At 33.2% G+C, this 25,857-nt stretch overlaps 1 protein-coding gene, 1 long non-coding RNA gene and 2 pseudogenes across 2 annotated transcripts in view; 2 read left to right on the forward strand and 2 right to left on the reverse strand.

Moving 5' to 3' along the window:
- Positions 1 to 2,722: 2,722 nt before the first annotated feature.
- Positions 2,723 to 4,641, forward strand: LOC134248220 (uncharacterized; annotated as a pseudogene).
- On the reverse strand, positions 4,329 to 5,194 carry LOC134248164 (putative nuclease HARBI1; annotated as a pseudogene).
- A 111-nt stretch (positions 5,195 to 5,305) lies between these two features.
- LOC134248173 (uncharacterized) lies at positions 5,306 to 7,400 on the reverse strand. The gene is made up of 3 exons (XR_009987990.1): positions 7,295 to 7,400; positions 6,742 to 6,854; positions 5,306 to 5,474 (listed from the first exon to the last, which is right to left on the reverse strand). It is a non-coding gene; the product is annotated as an uncharacterized LOC134248173 (long non-coding RNA).
- A 3,312-nt stretch (positions 7,401 to 10,712) lies between these two features.
- LOC134248186 (uncharacterized) overlaps positions 10,713 to 25,857 on the forward strand; it is a 33,540-nt gene continuing 18,395 nt past the window's right edge. The window contains exons 1-8 of the mRNA XM_062730614.1: positions 10,713 to 10,869; positions 11,171 to 11,296; positions 13,896 to 14,021; positions 14,302 to 14,349; positions 15,114 to 15,137; positions 16,925 to 17,041; positions 20,698 to 20,823; positions 22,184 to 22,267. Of these exons, the coding sequence (XP_062586598.1) occupies positions 10,713 to 10,869; positions 11,171 to 11,296; positions 13,896 to 14,021; positions 14,302 to 14,349; positions 15,114 to 15,137; positions 16,925 to 17,041; positions 20,698 to 20,823; positions 22,184 to 22,267 (808 nt within the window). The remainder of the gene's footprint in view (positions 10,870 to 11,170; positions 11,297 to 13,895; positions 14,022 to 14,301; positions 14,350 to 15,113; positions 15,138 to 16,924; positions 17,042 to 20,697; positions 20,824 to 22,183; positions 22,268 to 25,857) is intronic.

The following is a 25,857-nucleotide window of genomic DNA, read 5'->3' on the forward strand; positions in this document are numbered from 1 at the left end:
AAATAGTAAAGAGTGTGTAGAGGGGCATTCGGGAAGAATATATTAAGAAGGATATGGAGATAACGAACAGTATTCAATCTCAATGTCCATTAAACAATATACAAAATCAAGCAGAGCAAACATGGACCTCCGAAACATCAGAGGTGGGATCAGGTGCAATCTAAATATAATTGTGTAATTGTATGCAAGAGATAGTTGTATAATTGTATTATGTTAAACAGTTCAGGTATTGGTGACCTAAATATTCACTTCCTGAATTGAAAGAAGATTACCTGATTTACACGTCTCTGGCTCGAATGCTTATAAATGTTTAGAATTTAATGTTTTTGTCTAATTTTGGTTTTAATATGCAATGAAATTGGTAATGTCTCCCTTAAATCATCAATTTACCTGACAAAAATACTGCGTTTTGAAATGCGCAAATTGTGATCTCTATTTTTAGAAAAGGTTGGACTTCTCAAATAAACCCAAATTACTTCACACCCTTATATTTTATGATAAACTAACCATTTTTTTCAAGTAACCAGGCCACGTTGTATTTACTTAGGCTGTATAGTAAATTATAGTACTTACTATTTGGTTCTGACTAAGCAACGGTGAAACCACACCCCAGTCATATCCATTTGTTATGCTTGTTTAGCCATGGAGAACCACTCGGAATTCCTCGAATGACTCGTACCTCACACATAAACCTCGGACCATCTTGTCGATTTAGTCATGTGATCTTATTTGAATTTTATCAATAGTTACATTTTTGAAATCCAAGTTACTTTGTTGCACGCCCAACACTGTTCTTGCTTTCAAACACTACTAATATTTGATTGTAAGGAACAAGCGGAATTACACATATAAAAGAATTTTTCCCGAAGATTTTAAGGCAGAGCGAAATTATGAAATAAGTGACAAGACAGTTTCCGGCGGAGAAATGTGTCGACTTGATATGTATTACTCAAAGTATCACATCCGAGGTTTTAATGGAGGGAAGCGGAGTCAGCCGAGGATAACCGATTGATGAAGAACAAAAAGCTTGTGCTGTCTCAAACCTTGTAACTTCAATTAATATAATTATGCAAAATCAAAATAAAACTAAAAAAATCTTTCAAATAAAATTGATCAATATGTAAATAGGATATTAGCATTACCAAGAAAAATATGCCGAGATTTTTCATCGCTGTTGACATTATCCTGGTTCCGCGGCACATCCTAATATACGAAGCATATCAATGACAGGGTTGTTCGGTAAATTCGTAGACTTTTGTCATATCCTTTTATTTGACGTTATATGTTAAACAAATTTTGTAGAAATATTTTAAAAATAAATTCAAATGATCAGTATCAAAAATTTTGGAAACATCATAACTTACTTAAAACTTTTCCAGAATAAAAAAATGTAAACATCAGGTAAAAATGTAGTAATTTACAAGCAATTATCTAAATAAGGTCTTTAGTCATATTATCTGTAAAATAAAGCAAATACAAATAAAATCCTAAACGTTAAAAGTAAGATTTGTTGCATCAATTCATAATCTAACTTATAACTGGATATTTTGCTTCGTATAAAAGATATCAATTTGAGAGGAGAGATAGTCCTTATTGAAAATGACATTTTAGAACCTCACGAAAGATGAAATAACAAAGCAATTTTATGTTGTACTCGGTAAAAATTTTGAATAAATTTTTAAAATGTTATAGGAATCACAACAATATGTCATAAGCGAGTAGTGCATCTGTGTGTAAATGGCACATGTGGTATTTTAGTGACAGAACTCTGTATCGGACGAGGACAATTTGTGGAAAAAGAATTAACTGTAAAAATCTGAACAAAACCTTCAAAAATGGAACGTCATGGAATGCCATAGGCGCTTGGCTAACTTTAATGTCACTTTTTTTTATGGAGACAGTGTACAATCCACAGTGGTCAGTACCCTTAAAGTCAACCCCATTTACCGACTTAAACAAACTTTTAATCAAACCAATGCAGAACAGTTCCCTTCCGGATTTTCAAATAGTCATGACAATTCATCATCCATTTCGTGTTATTCGATTGCTCCTTGCCGCCGGTAGATATCATATGCTTGATTATTGTTCAATTGTTTTAAAAATATTTTACTTTAGATTTTGAAGAATGTCTTCTGTAGAAAGGAAACTCTGAGTACAATTCATTCGCAGAATTAAATTAAAGTTCCAATTCATTTAGCTAAAAAGGAGTCAAACACACAAAATTCTTACTAATTTATAAGCTGAGTCTCATATATTGATTTGATATTTTCCATCACATTATACCTATACAGTTTCATGGGAGATCTGAATGGTAGAAAAGTAATTTTGCAGGAAAATTCCATCAAACAGCTCATTTACGTCATTTAATTTCTATGTTAAAACATTCTAGATCAGGCACCGGGGCCACGAACATTTTATTTTACTCAACTCAAATCTGTGTAGAGTAAACTTTACTTTACTCTCCCGAGTTGCGACTGAAAAAAGTGTGCCACGAACGCTAAAGAAACTCAACTCACCAGAGTAACAAAACTCTGCATGAAACTCAAATTGTTTTTAATGATATAAGAGGTCTTACCAATAAAAATAAATTCAAAAACCTTTAAACGCCTTTTCTGTGTTCATTTTTCCGTTCCATTCATGATTTTCTGCATAATAACATAGAACTATGACGTCATATTTGTTTTGATGACGTTACATGTGTATGGAACGCCTGTCGAAGCAAATGGAAGGGGTTCCATTAGACTCGGTAATATATGACATAATTTTGCCGCAAAGTAGTTTAATAGAAGAAACACCTCTAAGTCTAGACGTTAAAAAAATACAGTTTGAAGATTGCGAACTTACACCTTTGGCCTCTAGCACTCCAAATCCAAAGAGAAAACCAACTTGGAGTGAATTGGAACAAAATATTCTGTTGGAAGAAGTAACAAAAAATGAAAAGACGCTTTTCGGGAAATTTAAAGGACCTGGCTGAGGGAAAAGAGAGCGAGAAGAGGCCTGGGAAAATGTGGCCAGGGCAGTAAATGAGTATGTTTTAATTTTCTTTCCTTGATAGTGTATTTATTTATTTTATTTGTACATTCTAAAAGAGGCATAGGCCTAGCTCAGTAGCTGTGTTATCGACGATACGGCCGACTCAAGTTTTTTTTAAATGGAAAACACCTGTTACTATATATAGATACCATGTTACATGTTCATTGAAAGGCTGGTTGCCCCCCCCGCACTATATACTATAGAAAGTAATTGAAAGTTGGCATTGAAAAAGTTGTTTTACCCCCCCCCCCCCGTCCCCCAACAACAACACACACACACACACGAAATAGAATTTTCGAGAGAAAAAAATTCTCTGGCTGCCCCTGCACTCCCCCCCCCCACTTTCAAAAACGATGCTACGTGGCTGATATTTGTAATCATTTGTGGACAAGTTTTATATTTCATAGCTGCAAGTTTGTTACATGATCTTCATTTCACTTGTTATAAATAATTCTTGTTCTTAACAAAAGATTTAGATAGTCTATGAAATAAAACAAACACACTAAAGAGTTTCAAGTATTGAACTAGATTTCTTATGACAATTTGTTTTATTTACGGTTTATTTCTGTGGTACAGAGTAGGCATTTGTCTTCGGACAGGAAAGGAGGCTTCCAAGCAATATGCGAATTTGAAAACCAGAGGTACATACCTAAGATACATATGATTTTTACTATTCCGAAAAAATACAAAACGCATTTCAGTTGAAGTCATATTGGCGTATCTTTTTGATAACAAAATTTAGAAAAAAATCTTTCTATTTGTTTTATAACTTTTTATAAAGATAGAAATTTCCTGAAAAGTATAATAAATTTAAATAAATCGCGTTTCATAGATATTAAAAGTCTAAAACAATTACCGATATGCCTTACTCCTAGCTCATTTAAATAAAACATAGTTAAAGGTCAATTTAATTAATACAGAAAAGTTCAAAATCTGTAAAATTATTAATTTAAAGGTAAATAACATATATATGTATTATGTGTATATCAACACTAAGCATCATTATTGATTTTAATAGCAAAGGACAAACTGTCGCAAATGAAACGACCCAAGACAGGTGGAGGTCCAAAGCCCCCATCACCAACCCCTGTTGAGCAAGCCATGCTGGATACGTTGGAGGGAAGGCCGTCAATGCAGGGATTGGACTCTGGTTTTGATTCTGGTGGTAAGAATACTGTCTTAATGGTTTGAACATATTTTATTGTAATCTTATGACAAGTTAAAATAAGAGACCTTTATGCCAAACACGATATAAATAATACAAAAAACTGTCATAAGTCATTGCATGAATTTGTGTTTAATTTTAAAGATATGGAGGTGGATTGTTCGTCTGGAGAGTGCCCTCGAGCTCAGTCTGATTTTAACTCCACAACTTCAGCTACATGTATCCCCAGTACTCAAAACTCCTGCGCAGCAAAAAGTCAGAAAGGGCCTGAAAAGAAAACTAAAAGTTTAATCGAACTGCAGAAAGACTTACTAATGACAGAAAAGAAGAAGATGGAGATGGAGATGGAGGTATTGAAGCTGAAAAAGGAGAAGTTGGTTGAGGAAATGGGGGCTCTTGCGTATTCAAAAAGAGAAGTTATTAAAATAAATTATTCATACTGATTTTAACGTTTCTTTTTATTTTCTGCTTAATTTCCAAAAAAAGTACGGGCTATGTGGTCTCGAACTGCTTTTCCCTCATTGCGTCCTCCATCAGTCGGCAACACAGCTTCATCAACTATTTGTCCAGTCACAGGGGGCACATCAATGATGTCTTGTCGCTCAATGCCGAGATTGTGAAGTACAACACAGGCAACAACAATTTCACATGCTTGTTCGGGTTGAACTCGTAATCCTTTATTGAAGAAAATAAGCCGTTTAGATGGGAAAAATAATTAATTTAAAAAAAAGAAGAAAAATTTAACAGAAAATCACATTTACTTCAATAATTTATTTCCGTAATTTACGATGGGGACATTCATTGACCCCCTCCTTATATGTTACATTTGTATCAATGGAGGGTCTAGGAATACAAGATAAATATGTACTGTATAACATACCTATCTGGAGACACGGAAACCTTCTTTTTAAGATTCCGAAAGCCTGTTCTTTTGTTACCCGAGTGCGACACAGAGCAGTGTTAAATTTCTCCTCGGCTAACCAGATACGGAACCATCAAATACTTCCTTAACGCATAACCCGAATCTCCCAGTATTAATCCTGTGCGGGCACCTGATGAAAAAAAAATCTTTTTTTTAAAAATGTCTTTATTCAACACAAGCATCCGTGTCAATGTCAAACTCATTATTAATAGTTAAATTATTCTTATCACATTACTTCTTACCAGTCTCAAACAATCTTGCAAGAGACGACTCTTTAAAAACACGCGAGTCATGAACGCTCCCAGGCCATTTTGCAACACAATTTACGAAACGGAAAGATGCATCACAAGCCATCTAAGGAAAAAAAAAATTCTGCAATAATGAATAATAAAGCTTAGATCGGAAAGGATTGAGAAAGAGAGAGGGTTAATTTAAAATGAAATCAGAAATATTTTACGATAATTGTCTATCGCATTTTACTTGGAATTGAATAGTAATCGTGTTTGTTTTCCCTGAAATTATTTGTGTATGACATTTAAAGCCAGTCAAAAATATTGTTTGTAATTACAAAACTGCTATTTATACTTTACTGAAAATATTTCATCATATTAAGTTATGTCATTCGTCAGCTTCAGAAAAAAAATAATCGCGGATCAGCTTGTATACTCTTAATAACACAATTTCATTGAGAAAAATTAAGGCCTACGAATCGAACAACTGAATTTAAGGATTTATTATTTTTAAAAAAAAACATTTACATGCCTCGCCACACCATAATAGCAGATTGTCTCAATATTGTAATTTATTCATCAACCAAAATAGAAGGTTAAACAGATTTTTTAGCTTTGGAGTGGTTTTTAGAAGCAAAAGAAGTGATATAAACTATTTTTTATATTTACAATATGAATCTACAAGACTATTGATATTCAATATTTGTTTAAATCAAATTGTTTGAACTTCGACTATTCATATTTTACTCGACAAACTTTTCAGGCTTATAAATATAAGTACGCAGAAATTATTCAATGAAGGTTTTCACATCTTAAATGGAGATAGATTAAATAAACCTTGTTTTATTCACCCCGGAATTGTAATATTTTGACCCATATCTGAAAAATTGCATTCACCTCCCCCCTTTCTTTCAGTGGCGTAGCATCGTTTTTGAAAGTGGGGGGCCAGGCAGAGAAAAATTTTTTTTTACTTACCTTAAAAAGTTGAGAAGCCCAAAAAAAAGTAAAAAAAAAAAAAAAAAAAAAAAGGTAAATGTTGCCCAAACTCGAAAATCCTATTTCGGGGGGGAGGGGGGGGGGGGTATAGGTAAACTTTTTCTCAGTGTCAACTACTTTTAGTACCAATTCTTATACTACATTTTCGGTACATTTCTAAAAGTGGGGGGGGGGGGGGGCAACCAGGCTTTCAATTAACATTTCCTATAGTGTAAGTTAGGTTGGGAAAAAAAGTGGGGGGGGGGGGGCAGGCCCCCCCCCCTGGCCCCCCGGATACTAAGCCCCTGCTTATTAATTTTCTTCGTTTTTAAACTATCAATAATCAACATCCACTAAATAAAAATGATTTAGGAAAATTTTAAAGCAAACTGAAACAATTGTTGTTAAATAGTCACCTGAACATTTAAAGCGTAGTATCCTTTCCTGCAAACAAACTCAGCCTCATTTTGCAATGGACATCTAATACGGATCAAAGTACCGTCGACACAGCAAACCACATTCGGAAAGCCTTTAAAGTACATGTATACAGGAAACATTTTCTTACCATTGTGTACATTAGTACATATTGAGCTTTAAAAAAAAAAAGAATATATCTTAAAAATATTTATATAAATTTGATAGGACATGCGCACCATACCATCGAAACCTGTTAAACTTTATTATCTCCCTTTCAAAAGAGCGTGGTGTGATCATTTCATGGATGTTTGTTTTGAATTAATGGATGTAAATTTCAGCTACATAAAGATACTAATAAAAAGAATTGGAGGTTAGTGCATTTTTTTAAATTTTCCACATGCTATTATTTTGCATCAGTTGTCAGACAATATATTTATAGCCTAAATATAGTGCGTGTTTTAACGTTAGGCCTCTAAAAATATGTTGATCAGTTTTCCAGTTAAAGTTGTGCAAAGTTTGTGACCTGTCATGTTATGTAAAAGAAATTTGTACCTGCTAAACCGTAAAATTTTGTACGTTTCTCGGCAATTTCAGGAACTGACGGAAAACGAATGTATTGCCTTGTCAAATTGCAAAGAAGGGAGGTAACTCCTCGAACTGCCCGTCCTGCTGCCGACTTTGAGATTGCAAGGGAGTCCCCAATCAACTGATAAAAGGCACCAGTGGCATAGAACCGCAGGGCCAGAAGCACTTGCAGTAGGGTAGGAAGAGGCGAACTTCTCTTTGTTTTGTGTTTTAACCCATTTTCTAAAACACCGCAAATAAACATAATGGTGGCGGATCTAAAACGGTATCTGCTGAAAATTTCCTCCTCCGCCAAAGATTCCAGTGGGTTTGTCCGATCCTGCATACGACGAGGTACCCTTACAATATTTCTCATAATCATGCGCCTGGCAGCCATTTTTGTGTTGAGTCGACTTCTGAGACAGCTACATAGCTATCCCAGATATTTTGAGTAAAACTCTAGAAAAAACTCTATGTGAGCAAGACTCAAGTTTCGTGGCACACTTTATTGAGTTCAACTCAGCGATTGGAGTAAAAAACTCAAATTTGAGTAAAATACAGCCCTTGAGTTCGACTCAAGATGTTTGTGGCCCCGGGGCCAGGTTGAAGCACACAATTACTTAGTGTTCAAGTCTCCAAGGTTGGGAAATTGCCCCGTAGTCATCCATGAAACCGTTGCTTTTATGCTCAGATCCTTTTTTGCACTCTTCTCATGAAATATAAGTCTTTATTTTTAACTATTTCGATAGAGTGCTTGCCAGTGGGGACTTTCTTGCTATTTTTTTTTTAAAACTGACTTGCAACCGAGAGCTCTTCCAAAATTTGTCAACAACACTTTAACTAAATGACCCTTCTGTACGCTAAGTAATGAAGACATTGTTTGAAACTGTTTTTCACCAGTGGGATACTTAAATGTTTATCAACAACACAAATCTTTTGCTTATTTAGAAATGAGGAAATTGTTTTGAATGTTTGGGCATGGGGTCATTAACCATTCCTCTGAAGTTTAATGTATACACGATCATTAAGTACTATCTATGATAAGTGACAATCGATTTGTAGTATACCCGGTCATTAAGTACTATCTATGATAAGTGATAATCAGTTTGTTGTATACCCGGTCATTAAGTACTATCTATGATAAGTGATAATCAGTTTGTAGTATACCCGGTCATTAAGTACTATCTATGATAAGTGATAATCAGTTTGTTGTATACCCGGTCATTAAGTACTATCTATGATAAGTGATAATCAGTTTGTAGTATACCCGGTCATTAAGTACTATCTATGATAAGTGATAATCAGTTTGTAGTATACCCGGTCATTAAGTACTATCTATGATAAGTGATAATCAGTTTGTTGTATACCCGGTCATTAAGTACTATCTATGATAAGTGACAATCGGTTTGTAGTATACCCGGTCATTAAGTACTATCTATGATAAGTGATAATCAGTTTGTTGTATACCCGGTCATTAAGTACTATCTATGATAAGTGATAATCAGTTTGTAGTATACCCGGTCATTAAGTACTATCTATGATAAGTGATAATCAGTTTGTAGTATACCCGGTCATTAAGTACTATCTATGATAAGTGATAATCAGTTTGTAGTATACCCGGTCATTAAGTACTATCTATGATAAGTGATAATCAATTTGTAGTATACCCGGTCATTAAGTACTATCTATGATAAGTGACAATCGGTTTGTAGTATACCCGGTCATTAAGTACTATCTATGATAAGTGATAATCAGTTTGTTGTATACCCGGTCATTAAGTACTATCTATGATAAGTGATAATCAGTTTGTAGTATACCCGGTCATTAAGTACTATCTATGATAAGTGATAATCAGTTTGTAGTATACCCGGTCATTAAGTACTATCTATGATAAGTGATAATCAGTTTGTAGTATACCCGGTCATTAAGTACTATCTATGATAAGTGATAATCAATTTGTAGTATACCCGGTCATTAAGTACTATCTATGATAAGTGATAATCAGTTTGTTGTATACCCGGTCATTAAGTACTATCTATGATTAGTGACAATCGGTTTGTAGTATACAGGATCATTAAGTACTATCTATGATAAGTGACAATCAGTTTGTAGTATACCCGGTCATTAAGTACTATCTATGATAAGTGACAATCGGTTTGTAGTATACCCGGTCATTAAGTACTATCTATGATAAGTGACAATCGGTTTGTTGTATACCCGATTATTAAGTACTATCTATGATTAGTGACAATCGGTTTGTTGTATACAGGATCATTAAGTGCTGTCTATGATAAGTGACAATCGGTTTGTTGTATACCGGGTCATAAAGTACTATCTATGATTAGTGACAATCGGTTTGTTAAAATAAAAATCATATACACAAATAATAAAAACAACGTATGTAATAATTATTTATTTAAGAAAAAATCATATGCGGTAACAAGATAAAATTTCTTTTTTATTGATACTAAAAATGATTGAAATAAAATATTAGAAACCAGGAGCAAGCCCCTGTTAGCTAGCTTTATTCTCAGTGCCCTAGATTTTGCATGTTGACAGAAATGTTATTTAAAAATTACGATCGAGACAAAATTATAAATCACAAAAAATATAGATTTTGCGTAAATGACACTGACATAACTTTAAAAAATAGATCAAAGATTCGTTATAAAATGCGTAAGACGGGTTTAATGAGGTTTGACCATTAAGTCACCATTAAGCTCGGTAGCTTAATGAAGTTTGGACATTAATCACCTGTAAGTTGCAGCTTAAGGGTGGCTTAATAGAGTTAACTTTTTTAAGCACCATTAAGTCATTATTAAGTCACCATTAAGCCACCATTAAGCAATTGCTTAAAGGTGGTCTTTCGTCTTGTGATATCAATAAGTAATGTTGATTTTGAAATAGTTCATACGTAGTTCATGTTTTAAGTATCAAATCAACAAAGATCTATAAAGCATGTTCTCAGACGATAAAGATAAATTACTGCGATTTCTAGTTTTGCATAAAAAAAAATTCAAAATCCATTTGACGAAAAAGGATTAGTGTATAAAAACTGTATATTAGTCAGCATATGGCGTGTTAATTTAATTTTGATGAATGTTTTCCCAAAGTAAACTTTGTATCAAATGATGTCGATATTTTTTTTTTTAGAATTGTCAGTAAACGATAACAGACATCTTATCATGCATTTCTGTAAAATTAAATTTAGATCACAGCAACAATTAGCGTAAGAGCTAAGACAGAAGCGATAAGAATTATGTCACTTCCAACCTTAAACAAAGAAAATCTTAGACTGCTTTGCGTTGTTATGAAGCATATTTACAAATGCGTAGAGGTCGTGCATTTATCTAAAATGTATCCCTGTAAATGCCTTTGCTCAATGATACCCATATTTAGTGACATTATGATAGCAATAAGAGGCGCGTTTGTTAAGCTCTCCGTTATCCAAGTATCGTCCCCTCTACAAAGACAAATGAGCGGACTAAATCCTCCTACAAGTTTTCCTTTTGTGCTCTTGCTTCTAGTTTGTGGTCTTGGGAACGTGTCATCAAATCGTTTAGGTAAATATATATCCTGTGGATATACTGCTTTTCTTCATAACATTCAATAAGTTGCTAGAAAAAGAATTAGATAAATAGATCGATGAAACAGATGTGTCAGACTTTGTGGTATCCTTTATCAACTCATTGGGATATATTTTATCGACATAAGAATGGAAATAACCAAATGTTGATTGACAATGCGTGTAGGTATATTCAAATGTCGGGTTGTGAGACACAGCAAGTGGTTTCTAGATGATAGAAAGATAGAAAGAAAATTATATAGAAATAAATATTAGTTTTTGTTCATTTTGGTTTACAGTATGGGAGGAATGCACAGATGAACTTGGCACTCGGGAGTGTTTACGATACAAAGATGAAGATTGTGTTGGTGTATACGAGACTTGGGCCAGGGCAAACTGCGCTCTGCGATGTGGATACTGTCCGAGTAAGTTGACTCGTCGCTCGCTATGTGAAAGGGGATTATATATCAAGTTCAATTCTCAGCTCTAATTAGACCTTGGCTTCATGGTAATCTTACAACCAAGCTATATGATAAACGTGATGACTAACTTTTCTATCGTCAACTTCCTTTACTTATGCAGCAATATACATGAACCTTCATCAACTGCATACGGAGTATATATATATATATCTCAGTTGATTCGATTCGCAAGAGCATTCTCTACGTATGAACAATTTCTAAAACGAGGTTTATTATTGACAAGCAAGTTGATGAAACAAGAATATCAGCAGTCTCGTTTAATCATTTCGTAAGTTTTATTGTTGATACAATGACCTTGTCAGCAAATACAATATATCATTGAGTCAAATGCTGACTGATGTTTTCTATATTAATTGTTAGTGTATTATTTTTACAAGGAATTTTCCCGTTATTCGCCGATCAAGACAAGAAGCACACGGCGGATATGACCGGTCAGTAGTGATGCTCATTCCTCCATGGCACATAATCACACCTCTGATGTTTCGGAGGTCCGTGTTTGCTCTTCTCCTAATTTGTAATGTTTTTTTTTTAAATTTGCATTGAATAATGTTCGCTATCTTCATATCATTCTTGCACGTCATACAGTTCAGAACAATATATATTGAACATCTTTCTGATATTCTGAAGTCATTATAAATATGATGAGTTTTGTAAAGTTCGACTGATTTATTGTAAGTTTTTTAATGTGCGATTCTACAATTTTTCATTAAAAGAAACGTTTCACATCTACATCTATGCTTAGACTCTGACCATTGATCTCAGGGCGTTTTAATTTATCAACAGAATTAAAACTTATATTCTTAATTTTTTATAAACAGTCATTCCCACGTTAAATGAACCTGTATATTTACTTAACTTCTCTTAGGTCATTAACAAAGTTTATTTGCTTAAGGTATGTCACTCGTAAAATTTGTCCAATCAAGGATTTTTTAGAAGTATATTTTGGATAAGTACTCATAAGTAACTCAAAATTGCAGAGAAAAAAGGGGTCATTGTTTATCTTAATGATCTATGGTACAATGAAGTTTACCTTTCTGCACTTAAATTTTAACTCTTTGGTTGATTACTTTAACCTTTATAATATCTTATCAGATGTAACAATGACAATAAATATGATTTCATTCTACGTAAAATATTTTGAATAATATTTATCATTAAACAAATCTTGCAGATTAATGCGCGTAAATTATTGTGTGACCTTTTTGCACTAAAAAGTACCATATTTGGGGTATATAAAACTAAATAGACAATAAAATATTTTCTTAAATGAAGGATATGGAGATAACGAATCAAACTTTTTACGACGTAGTGCTGATCAGTTATAAATGTCGAGAACTTTAAAAAAAAACAATGAAAGAAAAAAGTCGTGATCAGTGATGTTAATTTTGAAACATTGGTCACAATTTGTGAGTTTTGGGCGAAAATTGTGTAAATTTTATCTTGACTTATTTTTTTACATTTTTTTTTAAAAACTTAACGAGTGAAATACCTTAAACCATTCTGATCGTATACACAAGAACTCCGATGTTAGAATTAAAAAAAAAAGATGCATGAGTTTCTTATTGACAATGTCTAATTGTTTTTGGATTTAGATATACAGTTTATATTGACGAGGTATTGTCAATTACAATGTTTCTTTTTTTCTATTTTATGTCCTTGCGATGTAACCATGTGATCTTGAAAAATACTAGAGCGTCTGTTTCCGCGTTTAATTTTTTTATATTTTACTAGAAAAAGATGTGAATGTTAACCTGACAACTAAGTTTTATGAAAATCGAGATGTCTTAACATTTGAATCCTCAACTTCCCAAATTCAGTACTTATGGAATAATATACCTTCACCATCTGCATACGAGGTTTATTTATCTTCGTTGATTTGATACTCAAGAGCATAATCTACATATGAATACTTTTTAAAACAAAGTAAATGGTTGACAAACAAGATGACGAAGCAAAAGTATCAGCATTCTCGTTTAAATCTGTCATTTTGTAAGGTCTGTAGTTGATACGATGACCTTTTCAGCAAATACAATTTATCATTAAGTCAAATGCTGTTTTTCCTCTTATTCCCTATTTATAACAAGGAGCACTCAGGGGATGCTCTCTCCTCTTTGGCACCTGATCCCATGCACCTTTGATGTTTTGAAGGTCCGTGTTTGTTCTGCCCAAATTTGTGCTGTTTAATGAATTTTTGATTGTGTCTTCTGTTTGCCATATTATTCATGCAAACGGAAGCAGTGATTCATGAATTCGTTTTTTTTTACCTCTCTTTCCCGAAATAACCCTGTTTCAATTCTAATACAGGGTGCTTGCTGAAGTAACTGCCACTATATTTGGTGTCCCTATAACATTGACGCGACCTTTCGAACAGGATTCGCCCTGAACCTCCTGATCACGAAACAAACATACTATTTCTAAGTTACCCTTTCTAAAGCTGTTCACTGCTGTCACCATGAAATTTCTTTCGTGTGTTTCAAAGAGAAGATAGTCTACATGGATACTGCTCCCATTTGTATTATTATCATGGTGTTTTATGTTACAGTAAAAAGGCTACCCTGTGTCGACAACATTAACTACTGCAGTGATTTCGGGGCAGATGTGTGTCATCAAGATGTATATGGACAATACATGAGGGAAAACTGCAGAAAAACATGTAACTTCTGTAGAGGTATTTTTACTGCCAGAAAAAAAAAATCAAAATTATGCAGCTGCTTTTATTTCATTTATTTGATAAAAAAAACACTAATAAAAAGAATATTCTTGTTTGAAACATAAGAAATGATCTTGAACCAAAACTTCCTGGCCTATCAGATTGTTAGAATACACAAATGAATATCTGCTCCCCACCATTTACTTTTGGGTTATTTGATATGTAATATCTGGTTCAACGTGCAACATATTCCTGTTGTGAGTGACTTGTGATTTTATATATATGACTTCCCTTATAGTTCCAACAGAGTACCTAGTCTCTACTTCCACCTGGACAGCTACACCAGGTAGGTCAACTCTAACAGATAAATCAGATATATCATTACCACATATCTAATACAACCAGTACAACCCCACCAAGTAGGTCGACTCTGACAGCTATATAAGGTAATTTAGCTCCCTAATCACTCAGGTAGCACAAAAATATGCAAAGTGTCAACTTAAAATATAAAAATATATATTAAATATGCCGTTATCACAACATCAGTAAAGGCAGGTGTAAATATGCCAGGAAAACCAGAAGTGCTAATAACACAACATTAGCTAAGACAGGTGTAAATAATAAACTGTGAATCAGCTCAAACAAGGACATAGTCACTACAAGTGCAAAAACACCAAAAAATATATATGTGTTGAGGATACCAGCTAGGTAATCAAATACCTCTTACAGTCACTACCAGTACCATGACACCAGGAAAGATAGGTGTCACTACTAGTGTAGTAGGAAAGGAGAAATCCACGGCGAAAACATATGGCTGAACCGGGAATCGAAACCGGTACACTGTATTACTAGTCAGGTGCTCTAACCACTGAGCTGATATCCACGGTCCGTTACTCTCAAACACTAGTAAATCAGGTAAAGATGTACATGAAAGATACCTCTCACAGAGTTCTAGTCAATACCAGTACCGTACCTCAAAGAGCTCTACATGTTCAAATTAATATTTAATATTGTGGTATTTCTAGTGCAAAGTAATCATTTCATATTTATTTCTTGCTAGTTAAACATGCACGTGTTATTTTGTAGTAACTGTTTGTGTTTTCTTTTTAGAACAAACAACGACTTATAACCCAGGTAATGAGGATCTCTCAGGTTTATGTTACACCTAATGTGATATATCTGTTAAATATCGATATTGGTACTTTTGGTTTGCATGAAAGGAAACCGAAAATACAATGTATTTGACTGAATGCACCTTTTACTAATATTTCTTTTGCATTAAACAGTATTATTTTTGTGTCACAATAATCGAAGATTCGGGGCATGTAGATTTGCCTTTCTGTCTGTCTGTCTGCGTTTATCCTTGGAGGAAAAGGCCAATTAAAACAAAAACTTGAATTGTGGCTATCAATTTTGTACTGCAAAAGTAAGGAATAGGATATTTCATAGGTATTTGTGATCCTTTATAGGATCCCAGCAAGTTTATAAATTGTTATTGACCTTGAAATTTTATTAGCATTGGCCATACTATTTAAATGATTAAAGCTAAATCCTACATGTATATATACTTCACATATTTAAACCTCTTGATAACACCTTTCTGTCCGTAAACCCTAAATTTTCACTACTGACCTTGGAACTTTGCTCACTTCAAAACACTTTAAACTTGGTCATAACTTTCGAACATTAGTATTTTAAAGATGTATTAATCGTAGTAAAACGGTCCCTTAGAAACCTGGTATTTTGAGCACCGTTATCTTTAACTCGTTCTCTAGCTTTCCTGTGAGTGTTTCATTCTATTCATCAAATACCTAATACTCCTGTCTCAGGTCCCCCAAGAAAGAGTTGATAATTCTCCGCTTCGTCAGAAATTTTGAATCGATGGTACATGTACATCTAAGTAAGCGTCCTGAGGTCCTTCAGTGTGATGGAAACATACAACGATGAATCACTGCTTTTTGTTAATTACTGCTAACGTCATTTCCTGTTTTAAGTAAATTTGAAATTGATGTTTTTATTTTTGCAAAAACAAAATAAGAATTGCTGATAATTACATGAATTTAAGGCATGAAATTCAAATGAAAGTGTTAAAACCTGATCACTTTGTCAGAGTTGATAAACCTTTGTAGAAAAAATATTTTATTATGTAATACTTCCACAGGTTCATGTATATATACATGATACAATTCATTTTTAGAAATAAGTTATATTCAAATAAACATAAACCCTCACATTCCACAAGCAACAAATATTATTTTAAATGATGTAAAAGTTGTTTGAAGAAATTAACAGTGAATAAGGTAGCAAGAGAACACATGTTTTTAATTAGAGATAATGCAAGCCTATCAAAAATTTTAATTTTAGTTGTGGAGATAAAAGATAGGTGTAGAGCTATCAACCTTTCCTATGTAAACAAGACCTGTGTCATGCTTTTGTTTACATAAGCTGAATATGCTAATATATGTTCATTCAAAGCAGATCTTTTTTTTTCAATAATGAAAGACAGTTTCTTTCTAGTGATTTGCTGAATCTCGTTTTGACACAGAACTGATACTTTCTATATGTAAACAAAACCAAGGCACAATCTTTGTTTACATTATGAAAAGTTTTAAGTTCTTGATCAACAAATAATGTTCGAATTTAGCTAATCATTACAAATGCCTTAGTCAATAATTGTAAACGTTATAATTGGTTAATATAAAATTTCAGATGAAACTGTGTCCATGAACATTAAAATAAAAATGTGCATTATATTGATACATGTATTCATGAAATAAGAAAACACTGAGAAGAAATAAGAAACATCTTTAAATATCAGTTAAACACGGTTACTTCGATTGACAGTCATTTTGCTTCTGATAATAAATAATTTTTCATTATATTATACCAAACAGTCAATATCATGTTTTTTTTAATTTGAGCTCAAGAATGGTGTTCTGACAGAAGATACTGTTGGCGCTATCCTGCTGAGAAGTGTGTAGGTTTTTATGAGAACTGGTTCAGAAAAAATTGTCCATACAGATGTGGATATTGCCCAAGTAAGACTAAAATTATCATACAATTCTGCTGTAAGTATTTGTGTAGCATGCATAGCATAGCGATACTACAAAATAAAACTAACTACGTCCGTCCTTTTGTCGGTAGAAGGTTTGAATTTGATATTTTTCACATATATTTATCTTGGTAATCCGACTTTTGATCTTTGAATGAGACACTTGAGTTAATATGTTTATGTCAAGCGGCACATAAGCAATTAAAAGCAAAGAGGTGTCAAAATAGGCTATATTTTTATGTTTAAATAAGTAAAATTCCAACGTTGTTGAGTTGACCTTGAACAATATAATACCTTGAATATATTATGATCATGAACTCTTGACATATGGTAAAATAAAATATATTCGTTAGGTCAAAATTTCAATTTTTTTAGGAAAACAATTGCGTTGTTTGTATTTGATTTCATAGTTCGGAAATTTTTAGAAGTAATTTATTTAAAAGTAAACATTTGCAGGGTGGTTAAAAATTCGTTGGCATACGTCTCTCCACAGCCCAAACTTTACGAAAATTAAACCCCCACTAAAGGTCATGATTTCAAAATAGAGTAATTTTTATTTTGATAGGTAGGCTTTAATAATTGTGATTATGCACGTCACATTATTTTAAATGTATACACTTTAATTACTTGAAAGTATAAACAATACAATTACCACACTCATTAAAATTCAAATAGAATTCTAATGAAAATATGCTGAAAGGAAAAAGAAACGCATAATAATCTTTTGAATGAAATCAAAACTATTATTTCCAATATGTTGTCCAGTATTGTTATGAAACATTTGATTCAACTTTAATTAACAAGTTACAAAAATCTTTTGTGACTTGACTCATAACTCCTGAGTTATTAAAATTGATATATCGATATCGATACCCCCCAAAATTAAAATAAAAAATCTCATCATCTTCCTTGCACATCAGTAACAGCCCTGATTTTCCTGTGCAATGAGTTCACCAGAGCATTTATCTTTCTCATAGGATTATCATTCAAGCCTACCGACGGTAGTCTTAATGGTTGAGAGTAATTGTGTTCTTACAATGCCAACAACCCCCTCTCCCATGAATTTCACGAAAATTCGATTTAGGATAGAATTTACAGAATCCAGCTGGTTTGGTACACGTAGATGTTTGTGAGTAAGTATCGACAAACACTGGCTACATTTTCACAGCGTGAACATGCTAAAAACATTACACATACAACGCGTACGTGCGCATATGAGAGTAAAATCGACGTAAAGTTGACAAGCTTGCGCACCAACTTAGAGCAGAGAGTTTCTCTCAATATTAGGATGAAACTAAGAGTATGACTATCTGCTGTATAAATAGTGGTTTCAGTGATAACGCCTTGACAATAGCCGACCTTTCTTGATGTGACCTTGTTACGCGCCAATGTCACAATCATGGTTGGTTGGAAACCTTTTAATTTAATCTCTGACAACCAAAAAACTGTTTTGGTTTAAAAGTTTAAAAAAACTGCACAGGAACATGTTGTTGCTTTTTTATTCAATTATGCAATTCAATACACTAGACCCAAAATAACTTCTGTCAGCCATATCATGATTGCAAGAAATTTATACAGACTGCAAACGATGTCTATCACTCTAATGCATTTCATGGCACTACAATATGTGATCACAAAATTGTTATCATAAACATGCACGTGTTTTGGGATTTTCAACACTTCCCCTACGTGACACCATATATTTCATGGTTGTGTAGTTTTAACCAGCGATTTAAGTGCACAGTAAGGAAGAAGAATATGGAGATAACGAACAGTATTCAATCTCAAAGTCAATAAAACAATACAAAATAAGAGCAGAGCAAACACGAACCCCGAAACAACAGAGGTGGGATCAGGTGCCATGGAGGAGTGAGCATCCCGTGCCGACCGGTCACACCCGACGTGTGCTCCTTGTCATGATCCTGAAATAACGGAAATATCCGTCGTCAATTCAGTGTATAAATAATGGACAAACAATTAATATGAAAAACGTCAGTCAGCATTAGACTCAATGATAAATTGTATTTGCTGACAAGGTCATTGTATCGACCATATAATTTTCGAAATGATTACTTTAATCAAGACTGCTGCTATTTCTGCTTCATCAACTTGCTTGTCAATAATTTACCTCGTTTCAGAAATTGTTCATACGTAGAGCATGTTCTTGCGTATCGAATCAATTGAGATATATATACTGTAGATGCAGGTGATGAAGGTATATTGCTGCATAAGTAGGGGAAGTTGACGATAGAAAAGTTAAAGTTATCACGTTTATCATATAGTTTGGTTGTTAGATTACCATTAGCCATTAACCAAAATACAACATCTTACCAATTATCATAATTTTAGGCCACAAAGTTAAATATTTTTGCATATTATGCTCTTATGCGTTTCTTTTGCCGTTCAGTATATGTATTGATTTCTGTATTACAAAAACCGTTGTCAGTGACAAAATCAGTTTTTATAACAAACAACCTCCCTTAACCCCCCTCTTCATCAATATCATTTCTAATAAATATTTAAATAAAATTATTTATTTTAGTCAGGAATCGTAGTTGTATTTGATTTTTAGGTTTCTGAAAGATTAATTTTATACATTTGGTCTAACTTCCATAAAAATTGGCTCAACTTGAGAATCTTATTCTACATAATAATGGGAGAATAAAGAATATATTTACATTTTCTGAAAATCCCCATACACTTTTTCCTGATGTACATGTGTTAAGGTCTTTTGCTTTAACGCTAGCAGTAAAGAAGGTACAGTTTTGGCTTGTATGTGCTCTAAAATTTCATGTTTTTAAAAAGTCGTGAAATTGGCTATTACTGTAGTTGAGTAGATGAATATGATAAATCATTAAAGAATATGGAAGAGGACCGTTCTGGAAATATGACGTCACTAATTTAGTACATTTCTAAGATAAATGCAGAAAAGCCTTAAAATGACTCATTTCTGTGCTTATTTTCCTTCAGAAAATACTCGTATTGTCTGCCACTGTCGCCCGCTTCAGTTTTTGGATATATTATGTAAACTGCTTTGATAAACAACATATCTCAAAATCTTTCTGAGCGACGGTGGCAGATCATGTTTTCTGAGAGGACATTCCACTGATAATTGATGTCTTCTGCAATTTTTTTTATTTATAAAATACGGGAAAATGCACACGTTGATGAGGTCACAATTAGCATTTAAGTGGTCATATGAGAAAAACGATTTGAGTACTCTTAATGCCTGGAATTCCTATGATTCAGAAAAAAATGAATTTTAATTTCATATATAACTTTCAATTTTTGGGAAAAAAAGGGCTGAATGTGTATTGAAAGTGTACCTTCTTCTTAATATCTATACTTCATAAGATAAACAAATGTTGATGCTTTAATTCATTCTGTGCACGTGTTCTTTGATTGATATATTTCTTTCTTAAAATATATTACAGATATGGATATTTTCTTTCAAGACATGTGTATGCTACAAACTTCAGAACATAAATATGATGTAATACGTGACAAAACCTTATAATCAATAAAAAAAATTGACCGTATATATTTCCATTTCTTTACGTCAAATACTTTGCAATAATTTAATTTTAAGTCTACACATATATATTTTATGTTTCATATGTACACATATATTTATTTTATCAGATCTTCTACCACCTTGTGAGGATCTAGACCCAAGTTGTGAAGCTTACTCTTTAGAAGCCTGTACCAACCTAACATACAGAGCCTACATGAGAGAAAACTGCAGGAAAAGATGCAACGAGTGTAAATGTAAGTTTGTCAACTCAGTCTGTATTAACCAAGCATGAAGAGCTTATATGCGAGAAAACTGCCAGATGTACGAGGGTCATTCAAAAAATACGTAGACAATGTTCCTCATCATCACATTATTTTTACAAAACATAATATTAGTGCATTTTCATATTTAGAAAGGTATATTTTATAGATTTCATTTTGTTTGATTAAATGAAACTCATGATAGCCAATTTTGAAAACAACATGTATTGTCACCATGGAGCACGCGGTCAAAACATTGTAACGTCAAACACAACGTTAAAGAAAATTTCTCAAACTCACCGTGCCTTTTCATTTTACACACGGTTTGTATCGTATTCTTCATTTATTAAAATGTATCCACAACACTTGACACCTAGTATGCTAACAATCATTCGAGTATACTTTAAATAATATTGTTAATGTTTTCAAATCCTTTACCATGTAACTCTGCTTTTACAGTTTCCGCAACAGTGAAGCACACATCACGTTTCATGACGTTACTGAGTCTTTTGACAAGATTTTGAACTATCATCTGTTTCTTTGCAGAATGCCCAGCACCCAATTTAAAGTCTTTACCCCTCAAAAATTGTCTGTTCAATTATAAACAAATACATGGATCATTTTATGTATTTTCCTGGTTTCTCCAGCATTTTCGAAGTTTGTTTTAAGTTTTCTAAATACAAAACAAAATTATATTGTTACTCGCTGTTCCGTGACGTCCTTCGACGTCATGATCTTTTGCTTTTTTAATCAAGACTATCTGTCTATAGAACTTGATATCTTTTAAACAAAGCAATGTAATACATTAACTGTTAGCTTTTGGAGAAATGAAACAATACTAATTTTAAGTATCTAAATTTTATTTCATTTAATTACAATTTTAAAGAGATATGGCTATTGATATGAAGAGTGATTAATCAGTCAATAACTCAATTTCGACCCTGCTCCGTGACCCCGTTTTTACTGTCTTAAATCTTTAAATAATTTTGACAAAAATCGAGATATATTCCAATTTCTTTGCTCAAAATATTTGAATCTGTTGTTAAAATATATGTATCAAATTTGGTTAAAATATGACGTTAAATAAAAAAGTTATGACAAAAGTCTACGAACTTTTTGAATGACCCTCGTAATTTTAAATTGTCTAAAAATTCTTTGGAATTTTTGAGTATCCACATCTGATTTACACAACTTTTTGAATATAATGTTGAACACTACTCTCTATAATTCTAGATGTTGATGTTCAACTGAAGGTAAATGTAACACAACATTATTTCTACAGCATTGTATCTTAGCAAAACTAAAGAGTTTGGAACTACTTAATCTTATAATATCTATCATTTCATTTCTACAGACCCAGGACAGAATCTTGCGCCAATCACACCGCCTTATGGAGTCTATACCACGACCACCGCGAGTGTGCTGTCAACAAGTAAAGGTATATAACCCCCTTTTCTCTACAAAAAATGTATTTCAAGGGAAATGCGAATGTTGAGCCAAATAAAATATCTAAGTGACAATATTATTTTGCTACATAAAGAGCAGAAAGCAGTAAAAAAATGAATTAATCACCAATTCAACATGTAGTTTGCCATCAATACCTCTTGTTAAATATCCAAATGATAAAAAATGAATATATTTAGTTCTTTTATGATGCGTGGCTCAGTAGTTAGAGCGTCCGCTCTAGAGTCGCGAAGTAAGAAGTTGATTCTTACGTCGCGGGTTTGAAATACACTGTTGGAGGGAGTGGTTCTTTGGATGACACCGGATAAAGCGATGTCCCGGGTTCGCTGTAGGTGCTGGCACGAAAATGAGATCCCTCATTGCCCAATGGCCTTGAGTGCCGTGTATAGGGCAAAATTTGTACTTCTCCACCGGCAAGTGATGGCGTATTTATATAAGTGAAAAAACATTTGAGAGACACGATAAACAATATAAAATCAATCAAAACCTTTTTAAATGCGGATTGACATTATTGTATAGGGTGTAATATATTGCACGTTTTTTTTTAATTTGCTAAATTGTATATAAAAAAAAGAAATATTAATAAGAAAACAGAAACGACAAACTTTATTCTGCTATCTTTCATTCTGCATTCAGTGGTATATTAGTATATTAGTATATTAGCAACATGGTTGACACGGGTATTTCTCATGGGAAAATGTCGTTAATACATTTTAAAGGCCAAGCAAGGATATACTGCAAAAAGTATAGGTACGACGGTTTTCAAATAGTCTGTCTGTCATATACAAAATACTCATATGAAAGTGAACATGTACATATATATACTTGACACAACATATATAGCTTTTACCATGAAATTCTACATAAATCTTAAATTCATTGACGGTATGTATAATTCGTCAAAATAAAAAAAAAACTAGATGCTGTCATGAGACAGTAATACCCGCACTAAGGTGTTTGCTTCTAAATGCACACTTCTTCATATTGGGCTTTACCAAGGAAAAAGTCAATATAATTCAATAATTTACATAATACATGTATTCATCAAATTGAGCATAATATGCTTAGGTGACCATGTAGCTGCAGATCTGCAGCGTTATGGTTTTATATATTTGTCTTTGACCATAACGCTACAGATTCCCATATGCAAAAAAGGTGCAATTAACGCGCAATATTTTCTGCGCACTTTTGGGCAGAATTTCTCCACTTTCTAGCACTAGTCAATCAACTACCTGTCACTCCCTAAATTTAGACACATTCTGTAGCCAATATGTATATTTTGTCCACCTCCCAGCCTTTTATAGTCGTCTCTTCAGGCAATAAACTCGCTTGATGTGAATTTTCAGCAATCTAACAAATAATTTTAATCAAGCGAGTTTATCACGTGTAGAGACGACTATAAAAGGATTGGAGATGGATAAAATATACAGATTTGTTAAATAATGTGCCTAGAATTAGAGTGAAAGGTATTAAATTGACCGATGCTGGAAAGTGGAGAAATTCTCCCCAGAAGTGCGCAAAAAATATTGCGCCGTAAATTGCACCTTTTTTGCATTACAGGATCTGTAGTCAAAGACTAATATAGATTAAAATATTAATAAAATACTAATATAAAACCATAACGCTACAGATCTGCAGCTAGTGACCATGTGACCCATGGGCCTCCATACTATAGGTATTTCATATTTTTAATTCATTACTAGTCGGAAATTAAACAACAGAATTAAATTAATGATGTAAATTAGGCTTGATAAAGGGGGGGGGGTATAAATTTTTGGCACATAACTGGAAGTTTTTAAATCTATTTTCTCATATAGATTAACAACAAATAATATTATTCAAATTAGTGTAAAGCGTTTTTGATGAATTTGTTCAAAATAAGTAAAATTTATTTATATTTGATTAGGCAGAAACCCCTCTCCCATCAACACACACACACAAACACACCTTATTTGTCTGTTTTTGGAAATAGGCCTAGATGGCAAAGTTAAAATAAACCATCTTTTGTAAATGATAATTTTCAATTTGTTCTTACACTTTACATGCATCATATTGGGCTTGCGTCACGTATCCAACTGAAGTACTAGTTTTACCATTGGCATTATCATTTTAGATTTCACTGCACGTGCAGTAGGCTATACTAGTGTGCATCATTGAATATATGTCAGTAGGAATTATTTCATTTTGTGTCTTAACTGGATTATATTTCATGAAGATGACAGGGCTTAAATAATGACAATCGGTAAGTACAAGTTTTGGTATAGATTTGGGTAAAATAGTGTGAAATGCAAACGGTTAGGTTCAAGTTTAAAGGATCAAAGGTCATCCGATGCTACAATAGACGGATTTCACATTCTGAAGAGTTATCGCCCGTTATCAACGTTACATTCAGTTACAAGATCCAGATTTTTTTTCTGGGAGGGAAGGGGGGGGGGGGTTCCAGACCAGAATTTCCTGAGAAGCAAAAAAAAAAAAAAGAAGTTATGGTTTGGTCTGTTTTCTAGGGTGGAGGGACACTTAGGGCATCCAAAGACATTTTTATTTCCTCCAGTATATATTATAGTCCTGCAAATTCCGGGGGAGGGGGGTGTTGGTGTTGATGGGGCGATCTCCCAATCCACTTACCTGTCCCTGTAATGACAAATGATCATGTGACTCCTAAACAGTAGGAAACTTTTTCCATTTGACTATACATAATTTTGTTTCTTGTGTTATTATGTTATGTAAATTTAATGGCATAAAGGTCATGAATTAACCCCTAGAGGTCATCCCCACTCTCCTAATGAGCTGGAAATGTTCACAATATGACTGCATTAAATTAAATAAAAGTGCATCAATGATAAGATTACTTGACATTTTATTCATGAATTTGTGTCAACCTATCTTCCTAGAATTAGGAATGAGAATCATTCAGAGATGGACCACATTAAACTATTTGTATAAACATTTTTTTTTAAATGTAAAAACAAGTAGTATTTTACATACATGAACAAACAGGGGTCTGGGAAGGGGTGAGGGGAAGGATCGAGTTAATATTTCTTTATGTCTTAATGGTTGAAAACTCCTAAAATGAATGTTGACCTCATATCTAACTTGTCCTCATTATTTTTCAAGTGGTGGTGTCCCCATATGAGTGAAAAATTCCTGAGAGGGATGATTAACAACAAACAAAATGACATAAAAACACAATATTGATTTGCGTTAAGAAATATGCAGGGGATTTTTTCCATCATAAATCTTCTTCTCAAGAACAGCAAGGGCATTCTTGTCCCCCATTTTGGGGAAAGGGAGGGGACATTAAATCTCATTTGTCTGTCAGTCTGTCCATCTTATTGACAGCTAGTATGTGCATCTGTCACAATAAATTTAACCTTGGTCATAACTTTTGAATAATAAGAGATAGCTTTCATATTTCACATGCACATTACCACAAAACTTTCTAAATATACTATGATTTTTTAACCCAAGTGAGACCTTGACCTTAAAGTTTTACATACTTTCCAAAAAATAACATTTTAAATTGATTATTTTGAAAGAGAAAAGAAAGGGCATTCAAATTATACA

The sequence above is a fragment of the Saccostrea cucullata genome, unplaced genomic scaffold, assembly GCF_032062105.1.
Source record: "Saccostrea cucullata isolate Sc308-1 unplaced genomic scaffold, CSIRO_AGI_Scuc_v1 ctg1948, whole genome shotgun sequence".
NCBI lineage: Eukaryota > Metazoa > Mollusca > Bivalvia > Ostreida > Ostreidae > Saccostrea > Saccostrea cuccullata.